General features: G+C 41.0%; 1 protein-coding gene across 3 annotated transcripts; it reads left to right on the plus strand.

Annotated features, from left to right (window-relative positions):
- The first annotated feature begins 9,908 nt into the window (after positions 1 to 9,908).
- On the plus strand, positions 9,909 to 16,493 carry LOC113026591 (sulfide:quinone oxidoreductase, mitochondrial-like). 3 transcript variants are annotated; one of them, XM_026175542.1, is made up of 10 exons: positions 9,909 to 10,085; positions 10,677 to 10,918; positions 11,094 to 11,264; positions 11,397 to 11,450; positions 11,555 to 11,749; positions 11,877 to 12,086; positions 12,283 to 12,466; positions 15,798 to 15,865; positions 15,985 to 16,163; positions 16,250 to 16,493. In XM_026175542.1, exons 2-10 carry the CDS (start codon positions 10,721 to 10,723, stop codon positions 16,305 to 16,307), a joined length of 1,317 nt encoding a protein of 438 aa, XP_026031327.1. In that variant the 5' UTR covers positions 9,909 to 10,085; positions 10,677 to 10,720; the 3' UTR covers positions 16,308 to 16,493. The 3 variants fall into 3 exon arrangements, with proteins under 3 accessions (XP_026031327.1, XP_026031328.1, XP_026031326.1); XM_026175543.1 differs by having other exon boundaries at positions 10,714 to 10,918; XM_026175541.1 differs by lacking the exon at positions 9,909 to 10,085 and having other exon boundaries at positions 10,583 to 10,918.
- Positions 16,494 to 17,720: the final 1,227 nt, after the last annotated feature.

Consider the following 17,720-nt stretch of genomic DNA (forward strand, 5'->3'; position numbering starts at 1 on the left):
CTCTCTTACTCAGCCCAGTCTCTTGGCAAATAGAAAAAAAGAAGTATGTTTACTGTGTGGCGCAGGTACGCTTTTCAGACGTGCCACCTTGGCAACCAAGTGAAAAAGAGCTAAACAGGAAGGTAACAACCTTTTTCCAAACTTAGCCAACAATAATAAGTGCTATTGTTGTTTAACACTAGCCTCGTTTTAATTATCTAAATCTAATCTAAGATGCTTTTATTGCCTTTACCACCTTTGCATTTTTTCCAGTAGTTAGTAGTACGAAGGAAAGCACTTACACAGAGCACTTAAAAGAAACAACATAGTTGACAAAAGTGCTTTCCAGTTAAAGGACAGTAATAACACACAGAAAATACACGTTAAACGAGAAGAAATACCAGTTTTTAAAAGGTCAGTAAAATACATAAAAAAGATGAATACAATGGACAATAAATAAACCTAGCAATAAAGAAATGAAAAAAGATTAAAAGTGACTGTTTAAAAAAAATCTCAAGTCATACTTTGCATTATATTTTTAGTTTATTGTCCAACTTCATCTCATTGTTTTTAATACCTAATTATTTTTAAGACCTAACATTACAGTTGCATTTAAAAAAAAATCAGTTTCTTTCTTCTTTTTATTGTAATAATAAAATTTAGCAGGTTTTAGTAAACAGGCTTTGTGTCAAGTTTATTTCCTGTTTTGTAAGTATCTTTCTGACTCTGTGTTATTGTATCTTCTCTGGGATCTAAAGTACCGTTTTTCTCAATCACTTTGATGCAATCCTCACAGCAGAAATGTCATTCTCACCACTCTTTATGCAGTTCTCAGCACAGAAGTCCCCCACCTACGTTAGCCGTTCTCATTGTTTTTAAAAACACGCTGTTTTCAATAAAAATACCTCAAACATTTTTCATATATGTAAGAACAATACACTTTAATGCTCTGTCAGAGGCACCAGTGAAACTGTCCTTCAGCTGAAATATAGCAAATATAGATACGTTCTCAGATGAGGGTTAGTTGCAACAAACAGAGTTCAGTACTACCAGTCTTATGTCACAGGTGCGTGTCATGGCATGTCATGCTAGTACAAGGTTGAATCCCCTATTTCCTTCAGAGTTGCCTTAGATTCAACAAGATGCTGGAAACATTCCCCAGACATCACACGGTTGCTGCAGATTTGTCAGCTCTGCTGAGATCTGTTGACTGTGGAAGCCATTGAAGCTCTTCTGCATACCTTGTTTGTAACGAGCGCTTGACTGAATTACTTTTGCCTTCCTATCATCAGCTTAAAGTAGGTTGGCCATTATCATCTGACCTCTGACATTAAGAGGCAGAGATAATTGTGCTGGATACTTCCCCCAAAGGTCAACAGTTTGTAAAATACTCAAACCAGTCTGTCTGGCATCAAAACGATGCCACGTTGAGTCACCTTTCTTTCTTCTGACGCTCTGTCTTTACCGTATTATATGAAGCGCCTTGAGGCGACTTTTGTTGTGATTTGGCACTATATAAATGAAATTGAATTGAATACCGTATCCGTGTGCCTAAACCCCAACCTAACCTTTTGAGTTGCTGACATATGTGCATAACTGAGCAGTTGAACAGGTGTACCTAATAAAGTGGCCACTGAATGTTTGTCGTTGGATTTTACTGGACTATGTCCTCAGATTGTATGTATATTTTCTTTGTCAGTTTTCTGATGCGTATACATTCATATACACATTTTTGCTTTTCTTAATTTCAACAGTTCTGTAAAGTTTCAATAAATCCTTCACATTTTAATTTTTAGTGTCTGAACACTTTTTACTCCAACAGGGAGAAAGTCAGTAATGTTGTGATAAAAGTGAAATGGTTGTGAGCTTTATTCATTGCTCACAGAGATGAAGTGACTGACTTGTGTTCTGACAAATGTCAGAAGCTCTGTATCCTGATAGAACTGTTATCTTATATTTGTCTCAATATCCGTTGCTGTCTTAGCCAGATCTCAGTTGGAAAAAGACTTAATCTCAGAGAGACTTTTTAACTGGTAAAATAAAAGACATGTAAAAGTGAATTTGCCAAAACTGATTTCAGCTTCTACCTCATGACAGGAATGTTCTTTCTAACTCACAATGACTTCATTTCTTCTACATGAACTCGAGTCATTAAATATGAAATGTTGTGTGCAGCAAGACAAAGAAATTTGTAACCAGAATCACAAATCAATAGTTTAAAAGTTGTGACTTTAAGACAGTTATTCAATTATTCATTCATGGGTGAATGAACTATACAGATAAAAACACACACACACACACACACAATAGAAAATATGGAGGACTAAGTGAAATTGATGCTTTAGTTAAGCTTTTAGTCATACGAGTTCATATATTAGGCAGCACGGTGGCACGGTGGTTAGCACTGCTGATGCACAGCAAAAAGGTCCTGAGTTCAATTCCACCATCAGGCCGGGGTCTTTCTGTGTGGAGTTTGCATGTTCTCCCCGTGTTTGCGTGGGTTCTCTCCGGGTACTCTGGCTTCCTCCCACCGTCCAAAGACATGCAGCTTGTGGGGATAGATTAATTGGATAATCTAGGTGTGAATGTGCGAGTGAATGTGAGTGTGAATGGTTGTCTGTCCCTGTGTGTTGGCCCTGCGACGGACTGGCAGCCTGTCCAGGGTGTACCCTGCCTCTCGCCCTATGACAGCTGGGATAGGCTCCAGCGCCCCCCGCGACCCTGAAAAGGAGAAGCGGAAGCGAATGGATGGAATTCATATATTATAATAATTAAATCAGTTTAATTCAGACTTTAGTTTGCTGGAGAGGTTGCAGTTGTTTACAGAGTGTATTCTTTGTTGGAGTGCCCCTCTCTGGTGCGTTGGTAAAAGCTCCTGCACTAAGCTGATGTCATTTCTTATTGTCAGGGTTTCTGTGAGTCAGCTTTGATACTGGTTGGTGCTGTTGGGCTGATTGTGCTGCGGCTGCCATCTGGAGCAAAGAAAGCGAAATTCAAGCTCAAAACAAACAAGCCATAAAAAATAAATTATACAGAGAGGTGGCACTATTGCACCTGCTTCATCCTCTAAATGGCATCTAGTAGTCCAGTATGTTTGCCATACTGACGGTTATCTTACCTGAAAGATAAAATAACTGTTAGCCATCTTTCAATTTGTCTGCTAATGTAGCACATACATGTTATGTTTACACTGTTACCATAAATCTCTAAAATTACTGTAAAAGACATAATTACATACAAAGCTCAAAGGACATTGTCACAGTCTGGGGTTGCAGACCGTGGGGATATGGGAAAGTAGAACCCAAAATGCAGGACTAGTGCGATGCAAAGGTGTCTTTATTTACAGTTAAGTAAAAAATAAAAGGCAAACAAAAAATCCCCTTGTGCTCCCGACTCCCGTTTCGTGTCTTCTCCCTGCGCCCGTGCTCCGTGTCTCTGTTCCCTGTGTACAATCTGTTCGCTGCTTCCTCCTTTCCGATAATCCTCCTGGGAAACGCACACAAAGGCACCCGTGAGTACTGGTGTTCTGGGAATCCATTCTACCTGACAAACCATCCTACCCCTTGTTTCTACACATACAACACGAAATTCAGTGGCGAACCGACCTTTGTAAATATAAGCTACAAACATACTCTGACGGGTAAAATTAAGTGCCAAACCATCCTACCTTTGTAAATGTGACCTACAAGCATACTTTAACGGGTAAAATGAAGTGGCAAACCGTCCTGGCTTTATGAATGTGAGCTACAAGCATACTCACTCTGATGGGCAAAGTTACGTGGCAAACCGTCATACCTAGTTACATTTGTGCTGGAATTACTCTGTGACAGCAGAAATGTGCATAAACTACTTACGATAGGACGTTTTGTCAGAACACCGTTACACAGCAGCAGAGTAGAATAGAATAGAATAGAATAGAATAGAATAGAATAGAATAGAATAGAATGCCTTTATTGTCACTATACAGTTGTACAATGAGATACAGAGCATCTCCTACTCAGTGTAAACATGCTGGGGGGGGGGTACAGTTCTGCAGCGCTATGTACATATGGACAGTATTAACATAGGGAAAAACATATATATATATATATATATATATAATGTACAATATACAAGACGTAAGTAACATGTAATAAATAGTGTTATGTATATACAGTTGAGTTATTGCACATAGAATTGGTATTGCACAGTGGTGGTCCATAGAGGAAGTGGGAAGTGGGGGGCTGTGTTATCTGTGCATGTGTGAGTTCAGGGTGGTTATCGCTTTGGGGAAGAAACTGTTTTTGAGTCTGTGGGTTTTTGTGTTGATGCACCTGTAGCGCTTCCCTGAGGGAAGCAGGCTGAACATGTTGAAGCCAGGGTGGGAGCTGTCCTTGATAATGTTTGCTGCTCTGCTGAGGCAGCGGGAGGAATAAATGTCCATCAGGGAGGGGAGAGGGCAGCCAATGATCTTTTGTGCTGTCTTGACCACACTCTGAAGCCTCACTCTATCTGCTTTGGTGCAGCTGCCATACCATACCGTGATGCAGTAGGTTAGCAGGCTCTCAATGGACGAGCGGTAGAAGGTCAGCAGCAGGTTGGAGTTCAGCTTGTACTTCCTGAGGACTCTCAGGAAGTGCAGCCGCTGTTGGGCCTTCTTGATGACCGCTGAGATGTTTCCTGTCCAGGAGATGTCAGCAGAGATGAGGACACCAAGGAACCGGAAAGTGTGGACCCTCTCCACACACTCCCCATTGATGTAGAGGGGGGCCAAGTCGGTGTTGTGTCTCCTGAAGTCAACAATGAGCTCTTTGGTTTTCTTAGTGTTCAGTGCCAGGTTGTTTTCTGAACACCATGCTGCCAGCTTGAGGACTTCCTCTCTGTACTCTGCCTCGTCTCCCTTCGAGATGAGTCCGACTACCGTGGTGTCATCAGCAAACTTGATGATGAGAGTGTTGTTGTGGGTCGAACTGCAGTCGTGGGTGTAGAGAGAATACAAGAGGGGGCTCAGCACACAGCCCTGTGGGGAGCCGGTGCTCAGTGTGCGAGTGGAGGAGAGATGAGGGCCGAGTCTTACAGTCTGGGGCCGGTTTGTGAGGAAATCCTTTATCCAGGCACATGTGAGAGGAGGGAGGCCAAGAGTGACCAGTTTGGTGATGAGGATGTCCGGGATGATTGTATTAAAGGCTGAGCTGTAGTCCACAAAGAGCATTCGGACGTAGCTTTGCCGCTGCTCTAGGTGACTCAGCACAGCGTGGAGAGCTGTGGCGATGGCGTCTTCTGTGGATCTGTTTGCACGGTATGCAAACTGGTGGGGGTCGAATTCTGGGGGGAGGTAATCCTTGATGTGCTGAAGGACTAGTCTCTCAAAGCATTTCATGACTAACGGTGTGAGGGCCACAGGTAGTACTTACTTCACACAGTAGCTGAGAAACTGACGGGAAGTCACGCAACAATCCACCATCGAGCGCTCAGCCACACTGCTATGTAGTGCCCCCGACGATCCAGATCAGCTGCAGGTGTGTCATCCTCCTCCTTGGGTGTGGCCAGCCTTCCAACAGGAACAACCCTCCAGGCCTGGTGTGCCAGGAAAACCAGGACACCCCCAACACACACACACACACACACACACACACACACACACACACCAGTACACAGGGAAACAAGGGACAGCAGCACCAAACACACACCGTCAAACATTAACAAGTCCATAGACTGCTCACGAACCCTGGGTCTGACAGGTATAAATTCATGAAAACACAATAATAATAATAGAAAATTTATAAATTTGAGCTTTTCACCTTTCGGTTTCAAAATAAAATATTAGCTGACAAAATAATTATGTCTAAATACTGATTGTTTTTAAGTATTTGGTATAGGCCATGAAAATACCATATGCACTTGGCACTCAGCTAAAGTAATTATTTTGATCATCATGAAAACAAATAGGGTGGCCAAAATATTAGGAAAACCTCTCAACATTACGGACTGCAGCCATTTCAAAACAATTAAACATGGCAAATTTGTAATACTGTATTAATTTAGCAATGCCTACATGTGAGCAGTGAGTGACTACTGATAAACTACCGAGTGTCTGATGTCTGTGAGCAACACTTTTAAAACAGAATAACAGCCAAATCCACCAATAAACACTAAAAAAAATGTGTCTTCATAATGAAATGCCAAGGTAACTGTATGGGAAAGTATGTTTTTATAGGATAAAGTTCCAGCGGCAGGAAACATTATACAATGCATTCAAAGGACTTTTAAAAAGTAATGTTAATGCAACTGTAATCCTTTTTTTTCTTCACACATTACACAGAAAGATTTTAAATTGGGCATGCGTGCTGTTGTGGATATAAACTTTGTAAACTGATCCCCCACAACCACGTAGTTAATCCCATATTAAGATGGAGGGGAAGAGGACGAAGGTCAGAACGACTTTTTTAAGAGCACAGTCCAGATGAATTGCAGGAAATAAAAAAATAAATGTCCTTTACAGTTAACACAGACAACTGGGAGGACAGTAGTGTTTTCTAATCATGTGGGTTAATGCTGAGTTGTGTAGGTCAGGTGACTATTTATCTGTTGGATTGTTAGTTTAGGCAGACCAACTATAACCACTCTAGATTAGATTTAAACATTTGTGACATTGCTGATTAGTAGGGATGGGTAATGGACATAAACGGTAGTAACCAGACCGAAAAGCAGCGCACATTTCGGTGCTTTTTTTTCCTAAAACGTCATACACTTTGGATTCTAGCCAATCATTTCACCTTTGCAAGCGCAGGCGGGCCCAAGTAGGTACGTACGTTCTTTTAGAGCAGAGCTACAGATTAAAAATGCCCAAGGTAAAGCGGTCAAAGTCTGGCTGTACTTCACAGCAAAAGATGCAAACTCAGCAGCCTGCAACAAGTGCTTTAAGGTGATACTGTGCAAAGGAGGTAACTCCTCGAAACTGATGAAACACCTGGCGACGTATAGCATTTTGTTAAAAGTCGCTTGCTGCGAGACCTCACACCGAGCACATCTACTGCGGGTGTGGTGCCTGTTATCGGACCCGGAGTTAGCAGCATCCCCCAAAAACCCGAAGAGGAGAGTCCTGGCCCCTAGCCCTGCCAGTGTAGCAGGGCTAGGGGCGTAGTTACATGGCTGTCTTCTTGTTTGATGGCAGATACTTCCTTCACCCTGGCCAAAAAGGCTAAAATGACGAAAGAAAATCATCCCTACTGATTAGGAAATAATGGGTTTTTTTGTCATTTAGAGAACAGGGTTGGGCAGTTTAAGAGTCACACCATTATCACAACATTAGACTTTCTACACTAACGCAAGCCGTGAGCTTCCAGACACCACTCCTGTTTTAATCAAGCAATATTTCTAAAGGTGTAAACTGAAGTGCCACTTGGCACCTCGCCCAAATGCTGTCTCGTTTACTGAGGACTTCTTTATTAGAACATGAATGCATGGCAAACTACAGCACAATGAGTGCAACACAGAGGTGCACCCTCTGTTGCATCAACCTTTCAAATAAAGCAAAACAGACTAAATGCTAGAAAGCACAAGCTCCGGTTAAATAATACTCTACGTAAGTAATGTGAAACTGTTTTAACAGTCATTGTCTTCACCGCTGAACATCTTTAGTTTTTAAAACGATATCACACCATATGTGCACTGCTTAAAACACAGTGTTCCTGTACTGCATAACACAAAACAGGTGTGCAGAAGGCGAGGTCGACCCTACAGGAACTAAAAGCACCTGATGCTCTCATTAGAAAGGGATCAAGGAGCTCGGAGAGACATAACCAAGGTTATTACAGTGGCAAATTTTGCGTAGTGTAGGTTGAATGTATGTCAGTCATGTAAATTTCCTTTATCCAGATTCCATTAAATGTATGTTTCTTTTATATTGTACTTATTTAACAAAATTACTTGTAATAAAATTACTTACAGTCAGCATTCGGGTCATAAATATTTGTTTGAGTGAAGGGTGACACAGTGGTGTGGTGTTTAGCACTCACAGCAAGATGTTCCTGGGTTAGAATCCAGGCTGGGGCCTTTCTGTGTTTAGTTTGCATGTTCTCCCCGTGTCTGCGTGGGTTCAAGTTCTCTGGCTTCCTACCACAGTTCAAAGGGAGTGCATGGGAGTTAGGTTAATTGGGGATTCTAAAAACTGACTGTAGGTATGAACGCTAGCGCGAATGGTTGTCTGTCTATGTGTTGGCACTGCACCAGACAAGCGACCTGTCCAGGGTGTACTCTGTCTCTCACAATATAACAGTCGGGATAGGCTCCAGCCTGCGAGGTGACTGTGTGGTGATAAAAACTCAACTAAAGCGAAACATTTTCAGACAACTAAAGCATTTTAGTCAAGTAGAATACAAATGAAAACTAAAGTTTGGAAAAAATATATTATATTATGTAATATACAGTATGTTTCAAACTAAGCAGCTCAATCTCTTCCGCTTGATAACGTTTTCTTTAAAGATTTAACAATTTGGGATCAACTTTAAAGAAAGGCAGGTGTGAAACATAAAAGTGAGGTCAGAGGTCAAATGTTACGTGATATTTAGAATCTCCATATATATCATTTCTTATATGCTTGTTGTCAATACAAACAATGGCAGTAAGAAAATTTAATTGAAGTTGCTCTATAGCATTATTATCACTTTGACCTTCAGACCAGTCGACTGACCTTGAAGGAGAGGTCAGAGGTAAAATGTGACATGATCATTTAGATCTTTATATGGTACTCTCTAGGTTACACTCATTGTTGATTCCAAAAACTGACTATAGGTGTGAATGTCAGCGTGTCTCTCTGTTTGTGCTGGCCCTGTACCAGACTGGTCACCTGTCCAGGGTGTACTCTGTCTCTTGCCCCATGACAGCTGAGATTGGCTCCAGCCCCATACCCCATCCTGAATTGGAGAATGGATGGATGGATGAAAAACCTTAGTTATAGCATTTGTTAAATGTGTAAAAATCTATTATTCTTGCTTGAAGAGGCTTTGATGGATGTGTTTACTGAGACTCTGGATGTCTGCTAAGACTATGTGTCAACTGCTTTCAAAAAGTTTGTTTTTATTGCAATATCTGTACTGACACGTCTAAATCCCACCTGTAGCATATGAACTCCATACAACACTCCTTAAAAGAGTGCAGCGAACGCTGAAAATTACAAGTGAACTTTCATCATTTAAACTTTGGACTGGTTTATAGACACATGGTCCAAAAGCAGATGGTACATGGGGGTGACATCTGAAGCAGTAAAACCAGTTTGATGAATACAAAACAAGCACAGTCATGATGATAATGCTGAAAACTTTTCGTTGTAGGCTTTTTGCACCAAATTTAACCTTTATATAAACATAACCCTCCAGCGTATACGTTTTATCTGCTGAGCAGTTTACGTGATAAGAATCTGCGGGCGTGCACACAGGAAAATGACCAGCCATAAACAACAAACCTACAGCATGTTGATGGTTTAAAGGGCAAACTCGTATAGTACTACTAGAAGCCTACAGTAACAGAGATGTCACAGATGACTTTATTAATAATAAAAGCATTCTCGCACATCACGTAACAAATACATTGCTGGTCCATCACCGGCTCAACGGGTAGCACGTACAAGTCACAGTTTGTACCGTAAATAGTGCTTTCCCGGCCGACTACGTGCAGGCGGGGCGGGCATGTCCCCAACCCGCCCACACTGAGGTGCTTTCAGGCCAAAGTTAGTAAAGTAGAGTGTCAGATTTCGACAGCACAGGAAAACAATGTAACACTTAAAAAAAGTCTAAACTTTTGGGATATACGTTACCCCGTTTGCCAAAATACCCACAATAATCTATTCTGATGCATTTAGTTTAATTAGGCTACAGTGGCTGTAGAAGCTAACACTAGAGTTTTAAACTGACGGTTAAAAAAAGTCGATTGTGATTGGTGACTCGCCTGGAGTGGGCGGGACCGGAGGTGCCAACTGCAATTGGGCAGCGGGTAGGGCTTGAAAGCGGCACTGGTACCTTCTTCACTGAGAGGAAATTAGAAATTAGGTCAGACGGACTTGTTCCCAGCCTAAGAGCATTCCGCCTAAACGGACATTAACACGGGAGGTTGACAGCGCTCCTGCTGAGGTAGGCCTGTGCTTATTGACGTACTTGTGTACCTGAGCACCACGTTATCAGCTCTCTGTCTGTGTTGGTATGATTGTGCGGGTGCCAGCTTGTTACGCAGCATGCAACAGCAGCATGCAACAGCAGCAGCAGCACTGCCTTGAGTTCAGACTGTGCTTGGACCCGGATAGATGAGACCTGTGTTCACGTTTGTTTTGGCGTAACAGCTCTGAGGTGGTGGTGCAGTGTACAGCTTCTTTGGACCTGTTACTTTAAAGCACCGTTAAATGTTATGGTATCGCACACTGTGTGGGGTTTTTTGTTTGTTTGTTTGTTTATGTTTGTTTGTGTGGCCTGGTGGGCGCCTGTGTTACAATACTTGTGGGTAGAACCACAGATAAAACCCACAAAATCAAAATCATGACCTCACACTAGATATTTGGGCTGATTAGCAAATAACAAATAATGATCAGACATGTGATGAGAGTTTGAAATCCTGCTTGTTTTATTTCCACCAGCCATTCCTGTATCCGGCTAAGCTCTTTACTTTCTAGCTAATGGGAAACAGCAAAGCAGAAAGTAGAGATTGTCATGTTTTTGCACTAACCCCAGACAGTGTAGCTGAGGCTGATCTAAAACGACCTGTCAGACACAGGATGGCTGCACTGCGTCATCTCAAGCAGTGCCACCCGAGGGGCATTGCTATCTCTCAGTTTCACACAAGCAGCCCTGCCTCTGCCAAACAGCATTACAAAATGCTTGTGCTGGGAGGAGGAACTGGCGGTATCGCAATGAGCTCCCGGATGAAGAGGCTGGTGGGAGCAGAGAATGTAGCTTTGGTGGAGCCCAGCGAGGTAAGGACACACTAGAGGATCACAGTAACCCAGCACCCACTGCAGATTTAGGCTTTCATTCATTTCATCCGTGACTTCCTGTTTACATTTCTGTGCTTCAAACCTTGAAAGGAAACTTGCACGCAAGCTTGTGTCAACAAAGTTTTTTTCATTAAAAAAAAAAAGTGTTTTTCAGATCCACTACTATCAGCCAATATGGACCCTGGTTGGTGCTGGTGCAAAGACTGTAGCGTCCTCAAGCCGTCCCACTGCGAGTCTTATGCCATCTGGAGTGAAATGGGTGAAATCTAAGGTTCAGGAAATTAACCCAGAGACAAATACTGTACGCACAGCTGACGGGACTGAAGTAAGTTTGCAACAGGAAACTGTAAAGTTATAAAATGGCTTAAAAACACGTGATCTGTCTCTGTGTGTGTAAGAGAGAGAGAAGCTGAATATTATTTTAAAGACCTGACATAAACTCGTTTTCTCCCTACAGATCTCGTATGAATATTTGATTGTGGCGCTTGGTTTAGAGCTCCATTATGAGAAGGTGAAATCACAGGGTTTTTTTTCCCATTTGTTTAATCAGCCTCTGCCAATTTACATCTTAAGAGATTTATACTCATACTTTTTTGCTGTTGTTTTTACTTGTAGATCAAAGGACTCCCAGAGGGGTTTGAGCACCCAAAAATTGGCTCTAACTACTCTGTCCAAACTGTGGAGAAAACGTGGAAAGCATTGCAGGATTTCAAAGAGGGCAATGCTGTGTTCACTTTCCCAAATACTCCTGTGAAATGTGCTGGAGCGCCACAAAAGATCATGTACCTGTCAGACGCCTACCTCAGGAAGGTACTTGAATCTTTGAGATCTATTCAAGAGACAGAAAATCAAATGTGATTTTTTTTTTTTTTTTTTTTTTTTTTTTTTCCAAATTTGATGAGTGGTTTTTGTTTTGTTTTTTCTGCTTCAACTGAAGACGGGCAAAAGGGCAAAAGCCAATGTGATCTATAACACATCATTGCCTGTGATCTTTGGGGTAAAGAAATACGCTGACTCACTGTGGGAGATTGTGAAAAAGCGTGACCTACAGATTAACCTGAGGCACAACCTGATTGAAGTGCGCGCAGATAAGCAAGAAGCTGTGTTTGAAAATCTTGACAAACCAGGGGAAACCAAAGTTATCGAGGTAACTGTAACAGCAACTTTCACTTTTGTTTCATGTATAAATGTTCTTTTTAAGTACTGATAAAAAGGGTGTTTGTTTGGGGGGGTTACAACCTTTTAGGCTACACATTTTCTCTTTTTGCATCTTAATATATAAAATATTTGGAAAAAGAAACCCCAGAATAACCAGAATTTTTTTTAATTAATTTTTTTTTAAGTATGAAATGCTTCATGTTACACCACCAATGGGACCCAGCTCGGTGATTAAAGGCAGTCCGCTGGCCGACGAGATCGGCTGGTTGGATCTGAACAAAGAAACTCTCCAACATACCAAGTATCCAAACGTGTTTGGGATCGGAGACTGCACCAACCTTCCCACATCTAAAACCGGAGCGGCTGTCGGTAAGTGTGTTGTGCACTTAGGTTGATCGTTGCGCCGAGTGAAGTCTGGAAAACTCTGCTCATTCATTCCACAGCTTCCTCTTGTGTGACCTGCTTGGACTTTTGGTTGGGTTTTTGCATTTTTTTTTTTTTTTTTAAAGCTACTATCTGCTGTATTACACAATCATTTGTTGGAACAAGACTATAAAACACCACCACACCCAGTGAATTTGTTTCTGTGGGGACATTGCTTGTTTTAGTAGGTTGGTCAGTGTGTCAGGTATCGTTTTGTGAGTTTGATTGGATCCTTACATTTCACAAAGAAGGTTTTCTTTTTTGTTTTGTTTTTTGGTTGTATTTGGCATGAACAGATAGTACAAGCTTTAATCCTGCACACTTGGCTAATTTTGGATTTCCTGTGTCGTTGCAGCCAGTGCAATCATTGTTAATAATAAACTACATTTCAAGCAATTCAGCGCAGACTTTAGATTTAACATATCGTGTCTCATCACTTAAGGAAAATACCCACACTTTGTGGTGCAGTAGTTTCATTTTTCAGTGTGGAGACAGATTTCCAGGTTAGCTATTCTTCCTGGATCATCCTGCCACGGTCACACGCGATAAAAGGATTACGTGAACAGATGTTCTCGGGTGTTTTAAGCCCACGTTTGGACTGGACTAATCAGGCAGAGTCGGACATGTCCTGAAGCCACTCCAGATTTGTCTTGTTTGTATCATTCAGGGCATTGTCGTGCAGAAACTTGACTCTTCATCTTAGTGTTCGGTTGCTGTGCTCTGGAACTGGTTTTGGCTGCTTTCCTTCCTTCAGCTCCAACCAGGCTGAGACGTGCTGGCATTAAGGCTGATATGAGTCGGTGATGAGCAGCGGCCGAGTGTTAAATACATGGTCTGTTCACTTCTGACTGGATAGTTCAGTTTGGAGTTCTTTAAAAGCTCTATGGCATACTTTACAAAGCTGTCTAATGGCTTTTTACTGAGAGTCACTTCTGTGTAGCTGGGGTACTATACTGTTGTCCTTCTGGAAGGTTTTCCTGTGAAGAGCATTTCTGTTAAAGTGATGTTTGAATCCATAACAGAGGAGTGTCCTGCTTTGTTGCTCAGCCAACTTTACCAATAGAGTTCTACAAAGAGTTCCTCTGTTTTTGTCCTGAATTTGTGTGTGTGTGTGTGTGTGTGTGTGTGTGTGTGTGTGTGTGTGTGTGTGTGTGTAAAACATGTTTTTGCTTAGTCATGGTGGGGTATGCAGCCTGAAGCGAGTGTATACCTTTGTAAATGTATCGCTCACTGCTTTTCTTTTTTCAGTCTAGAGGATGTGGCTGTTTTTAGCCCCTCTAACAGTTGTAGTGTTGACATTATCTGCCGGTCAGTCCATCTGTCTGTCCTTGGGTGAAGTTTGATCTGGAGGGAAGTGTGTCGGTAAAATGCTACACAAGGTGAACAAGTTTCATATTTATAGTTAAATCTTAGGTTCAGAGCCACTGCGTTTCTGGGAACGTGATCTAGTGAATATGAATCTACTCTATGCTGTCTTCTGGGTGTACAGGTCGAAGGCATACACAATGGACGCACTTGAACAACAGATCACTAACTATAAATGCTTCAGATTTTGCTGTAGTCTTCTTTAGGATAAGAGCTCAAAACTTTCATCGCTGTTTGCTTAATTTGGAACAGTAACTGCTGTAAGCATCTCTGGCTTCTGATTGGTTCAGATGTTTTAACAAGCTGCCTGAACTTGTTAAATTTAGTTGAGGCTAATGAAGTCAGAGAGCACAGTAGCCTTACATGCTGCTTGCTATGTTTGAAGTCTTTTATTCTTCTGCCACATTTCTTATTTTGTAACAAAGACCTCCGAACGCCTCAGAGTTGAGACTTTGACTCGTGGCCTGCCCACTTTGCATCGCCACAGGTCATTATGCCTTGATGTCAACTAAATGTTCTTGACTCTCTGATGTAATCACTTCCTGTGTGTACTTCACTTCAGGCTTTAATTCCCATTTAAGAAATGGACCCACCCTCAAGTTGCTTAATAGCTGAATAGTCCCCGTATATCGTTCCCTATAAGCTTCTATGGCAGTAAGAAACATAGTTTTAAATGGTTCTTTGTAGTATTATCACTTTGACTTTCAGATCAAACTATTAAGGAGAGGTCAAAAGTGACATATTTTAAGTCTTTATACAGTAGGGTTCTATATATCAATAATGCACACCAAATTGTAAGAATCATAGATTCTAGATTTTAAGGCATTTTATCAATTTTCAACCAATAAATCACTGAGAACCTTCACAGACAATAAATCATTAAGTTGACCTTAGTGGATGGAAGCAAAATTTTAATGGTTTGTTAACATGACCCCACTCTACACCCCTACAAAGTTTTATCAGAATACATTCAAAACCTTTCTGAGCTAATGTGTTTACAGACAGACTGATAACACGCAAAGGTTCTACCGAGAAAAATAACCTCATTGATGAAGGTAAAAACCAAGAGTAAAACTCACAGCTATGTTTAACAGTCAGGGTAAAAGCATTTCCACACACAAAGTGTAACGCAAAATCAAGCGATTCTGACTAAATGGCTGTGTAGCTTTAAGAAAACCACGTATGACTGGGGGACCTTCAGTTTGCAAATCAGAATAGAGGTTGGACTCTAGAGCAATGGGCAAGGCCCAGGTGGTCTGAACTGGATTTGCCCTGATCCAGAGCAACAGGTATGACAGGGTAAGAAGATCGGTGGATGAAGTGATTCACTTATCTTGTTTGGTGCCTGCTGTAAAAGTCCGTGGGGGCAGTGTGGTGATCTGGGGTTGCTTCAGTTGGTCAGTTTCAGCAACATTGTGTGTCCAAAAGTAAAGACTGAATGACCAGGCTTTTCCATCAATGGCATATTTTCTTCTACATACTTAAAAATGGAAACAATTTATTTGGCTCAAATTGTAGAACAGTGGTTGAGGGAGCATGAGACATTGTTTGCCCTGGATTGGCCACAACAAAGTCTAGATGTTCAGGATGTGCTGGAGAACAGTTTAATCCCATCATCAATGGAAGCTCTTTACAAAAAAAGGAATGTAACTCTGGATGGAAATGAATGTTGTGGTGTTGCACAAGCTTATCAGAGCTAAAGATAGTCCAACAAAATGTGACTTTTGTTTTTGGTTGAGCTTTGTATTTGTCAGTATGTGCAGGTCACCTCAATGATGGTGTGCATTTTAGGACCTACAACAGCTTCCAGCAAACTTGACCAAGATAAACATGCTGGTGTAATTCAGTTTATCGAATAAGGACCTGTTGGATATAAGCAGAATTTAAACTCTTTTTGTTTGTTTGTTTTTAGCGGCACAGTCTGCCGTCTTGAGCCGAACTATCAGCAAAATATTGAAAAAAGAAAAACCAGATAAGAAGGTAAGTGTGACAGCTATGATTCATGTGTTTAATTTTCTATATGGTAAAGCTGCTTCTTAGGAAATACGTCTACTGAAAAACACACAAACTGATAATCTGTCCTTTTCTTGTTTATTTAGTATGATGGGTATACTTCATGTCCCTTGGTCACAAGCTACAACACAGTAATCCTGGCAGAGTTCGACTACAACGGACAACCGCTGGAAACGTTCCCCTTCAACCAAGCCAAGGAGAGGCGATTAATGTACCACATGAAAACAGATGTGATGCCTCACCTCTATTGGCATGGGCTTCTTAGGTATGTTTACAGTTAATTAACAGCAGTTAATTAGCAGCAGTTAAGCCGCTACAACAACAGCTTTGTCTTTATTTGTCTCACGACAGGGGGCTGTGGGGCGGACCGGGACCTTACAGGAAAATCATGCATCTTGGGATGAAATGAAACCTCATCTTCAGTTTGAATCTGAAAGGAAATTCATTGTGTAATCATCTACCCAAGGGTGCACACGCATATGGATAAAGGAGTAATGTGAATGTTTTGAACATCATGATTAATCGGTCTCACAGAAAAGCTCATTTAAGTAGCGTTTTTGATATTACTGTGGAATTAAACGACTGGAATGATGGAGTGGGTCTAAACTGCTCATAGATCAGCTGTTTTTTTTTTTTTTTTTGTGGGTTTTTTTTGTTTGTTTTTTGGGTTTTTTTTGTTTTGGGGTTTGTTTGTTTTTTTTGTTTATTGGTACTTTTGACAGCCCAATGAATGGCCGGTCGAGATGCTTTCATAAGCCAGAGATGGGGCTTTTATAGGGACCGAGAACAAAAGTTTGTAGAACACTCTTACTCCACACCTCTGGTGTTTTGTTTTGTTGTTGTTTTGTTTTTTTCAGTTATAGTTGGTCGGCATTGGCAAATTTTATATAGTGACATTAAAAAACCAACTCTAAATTCAGATTATTTCAGGGTAGCCTTTAAGCACAGCATATAAATATTACTCTTTCCTAGATTGCTACATTTAAAACCGTGCACATGTGTACAGTTTAGTCATTGTGCGTGAGATGTGTTCAAGTCTTTGGCTTTATTTAGAGTTTTAAACTAATCAAGCTACCACACATTGTGTAGGATTTGCCATTTGGGGTGTTTGAACATTAACATGCAGGCTACAACAAGTGCTTTTTCTTGCATTTAGACGTCAGTGTCTGAAGTAGAGTTTTGTACATGATGATGATTTTTTTTTTTTTTTTTTTTTTTTTTAATTAGTTCTCAACTGAGGCGAAAACATCTTGGTGGCTGTACAGTCAACGCTAGCTTCATTGTATTAAAACAAACAAAAAAAAAATAATCATTAAAATGACTGAAGCTTATGAAACCTCATGTCAGACTGTTATTGCAGGATAATATGAAACAAATGAATTGTTTTGTTATTGCATTAATTATTACTTTATAAAATTACAGTATTGGACTTTAATGAGCAGCTTTGATTTGAAATGGTTAAATCTGAAAAGCGGTTTTCAGACACGGGAGGGAGGCCAAAATTTAATTGCACACTTGTGTAAAATTGCCCGTATGTCCTCTGAAATAAGAATATGATAGGCTCTCAGAGGAAGACACTTTCGATAGCACTTTTGCATAATCTGAATCATCTGTTTTACCTGATCACTATCAATAGACTTTGATGTGTACTTGTATAAAAGTTGGATTTAATTTGCAAAATCCAGAGACCTGGGTCACTGGATTCAAACAGACTACTCTTTATTCTTCTCTCTGCATATTAAAGGTCATCAGCAGGACTACACTTCTTATTGCAAACGGGCAGAATATGTCTTCAGTTCGTGATCACCTTTCCAGCAGCAGT

Source organism: Astatotilapia calliptera, chromosome 7, assembly GCF_900246225.1.
Source record: "Astatotilapia calliptera chromosome 7, fAstCal1.2, whole genome shotgun sequence".
Taxonomy (NCBI): Eukaryota; Metazoa; Chordata; class Actinopteri; order Cichliformes; family Cichlidae; genus Astatotilapia; species Astatotilapia calliptera.

Coding starts and splice junctions, on each gene's coding strand:
- LOC113026591 (XM_026175541.1), top strand. CDS start 10,622: ATGGGAAACAGCAAAGCAGAAAGTAGAGATTGTCATGTTTTTGCACTA. Junction 10,919..11,093: donor CTTTGGTGGAGCCCAGCGAG/GTAAGGACACAC, acceptor AGTGTTTTTCAG/ATCCACTACTATCAGCCAAT. Junction 11,265..11,396: donor GCACAGCTGACGGGACTGAA/GTAAGTTTGCAA, acceptor TTCTCCCTACAG/ATCTCGTATGAATATTTGAT.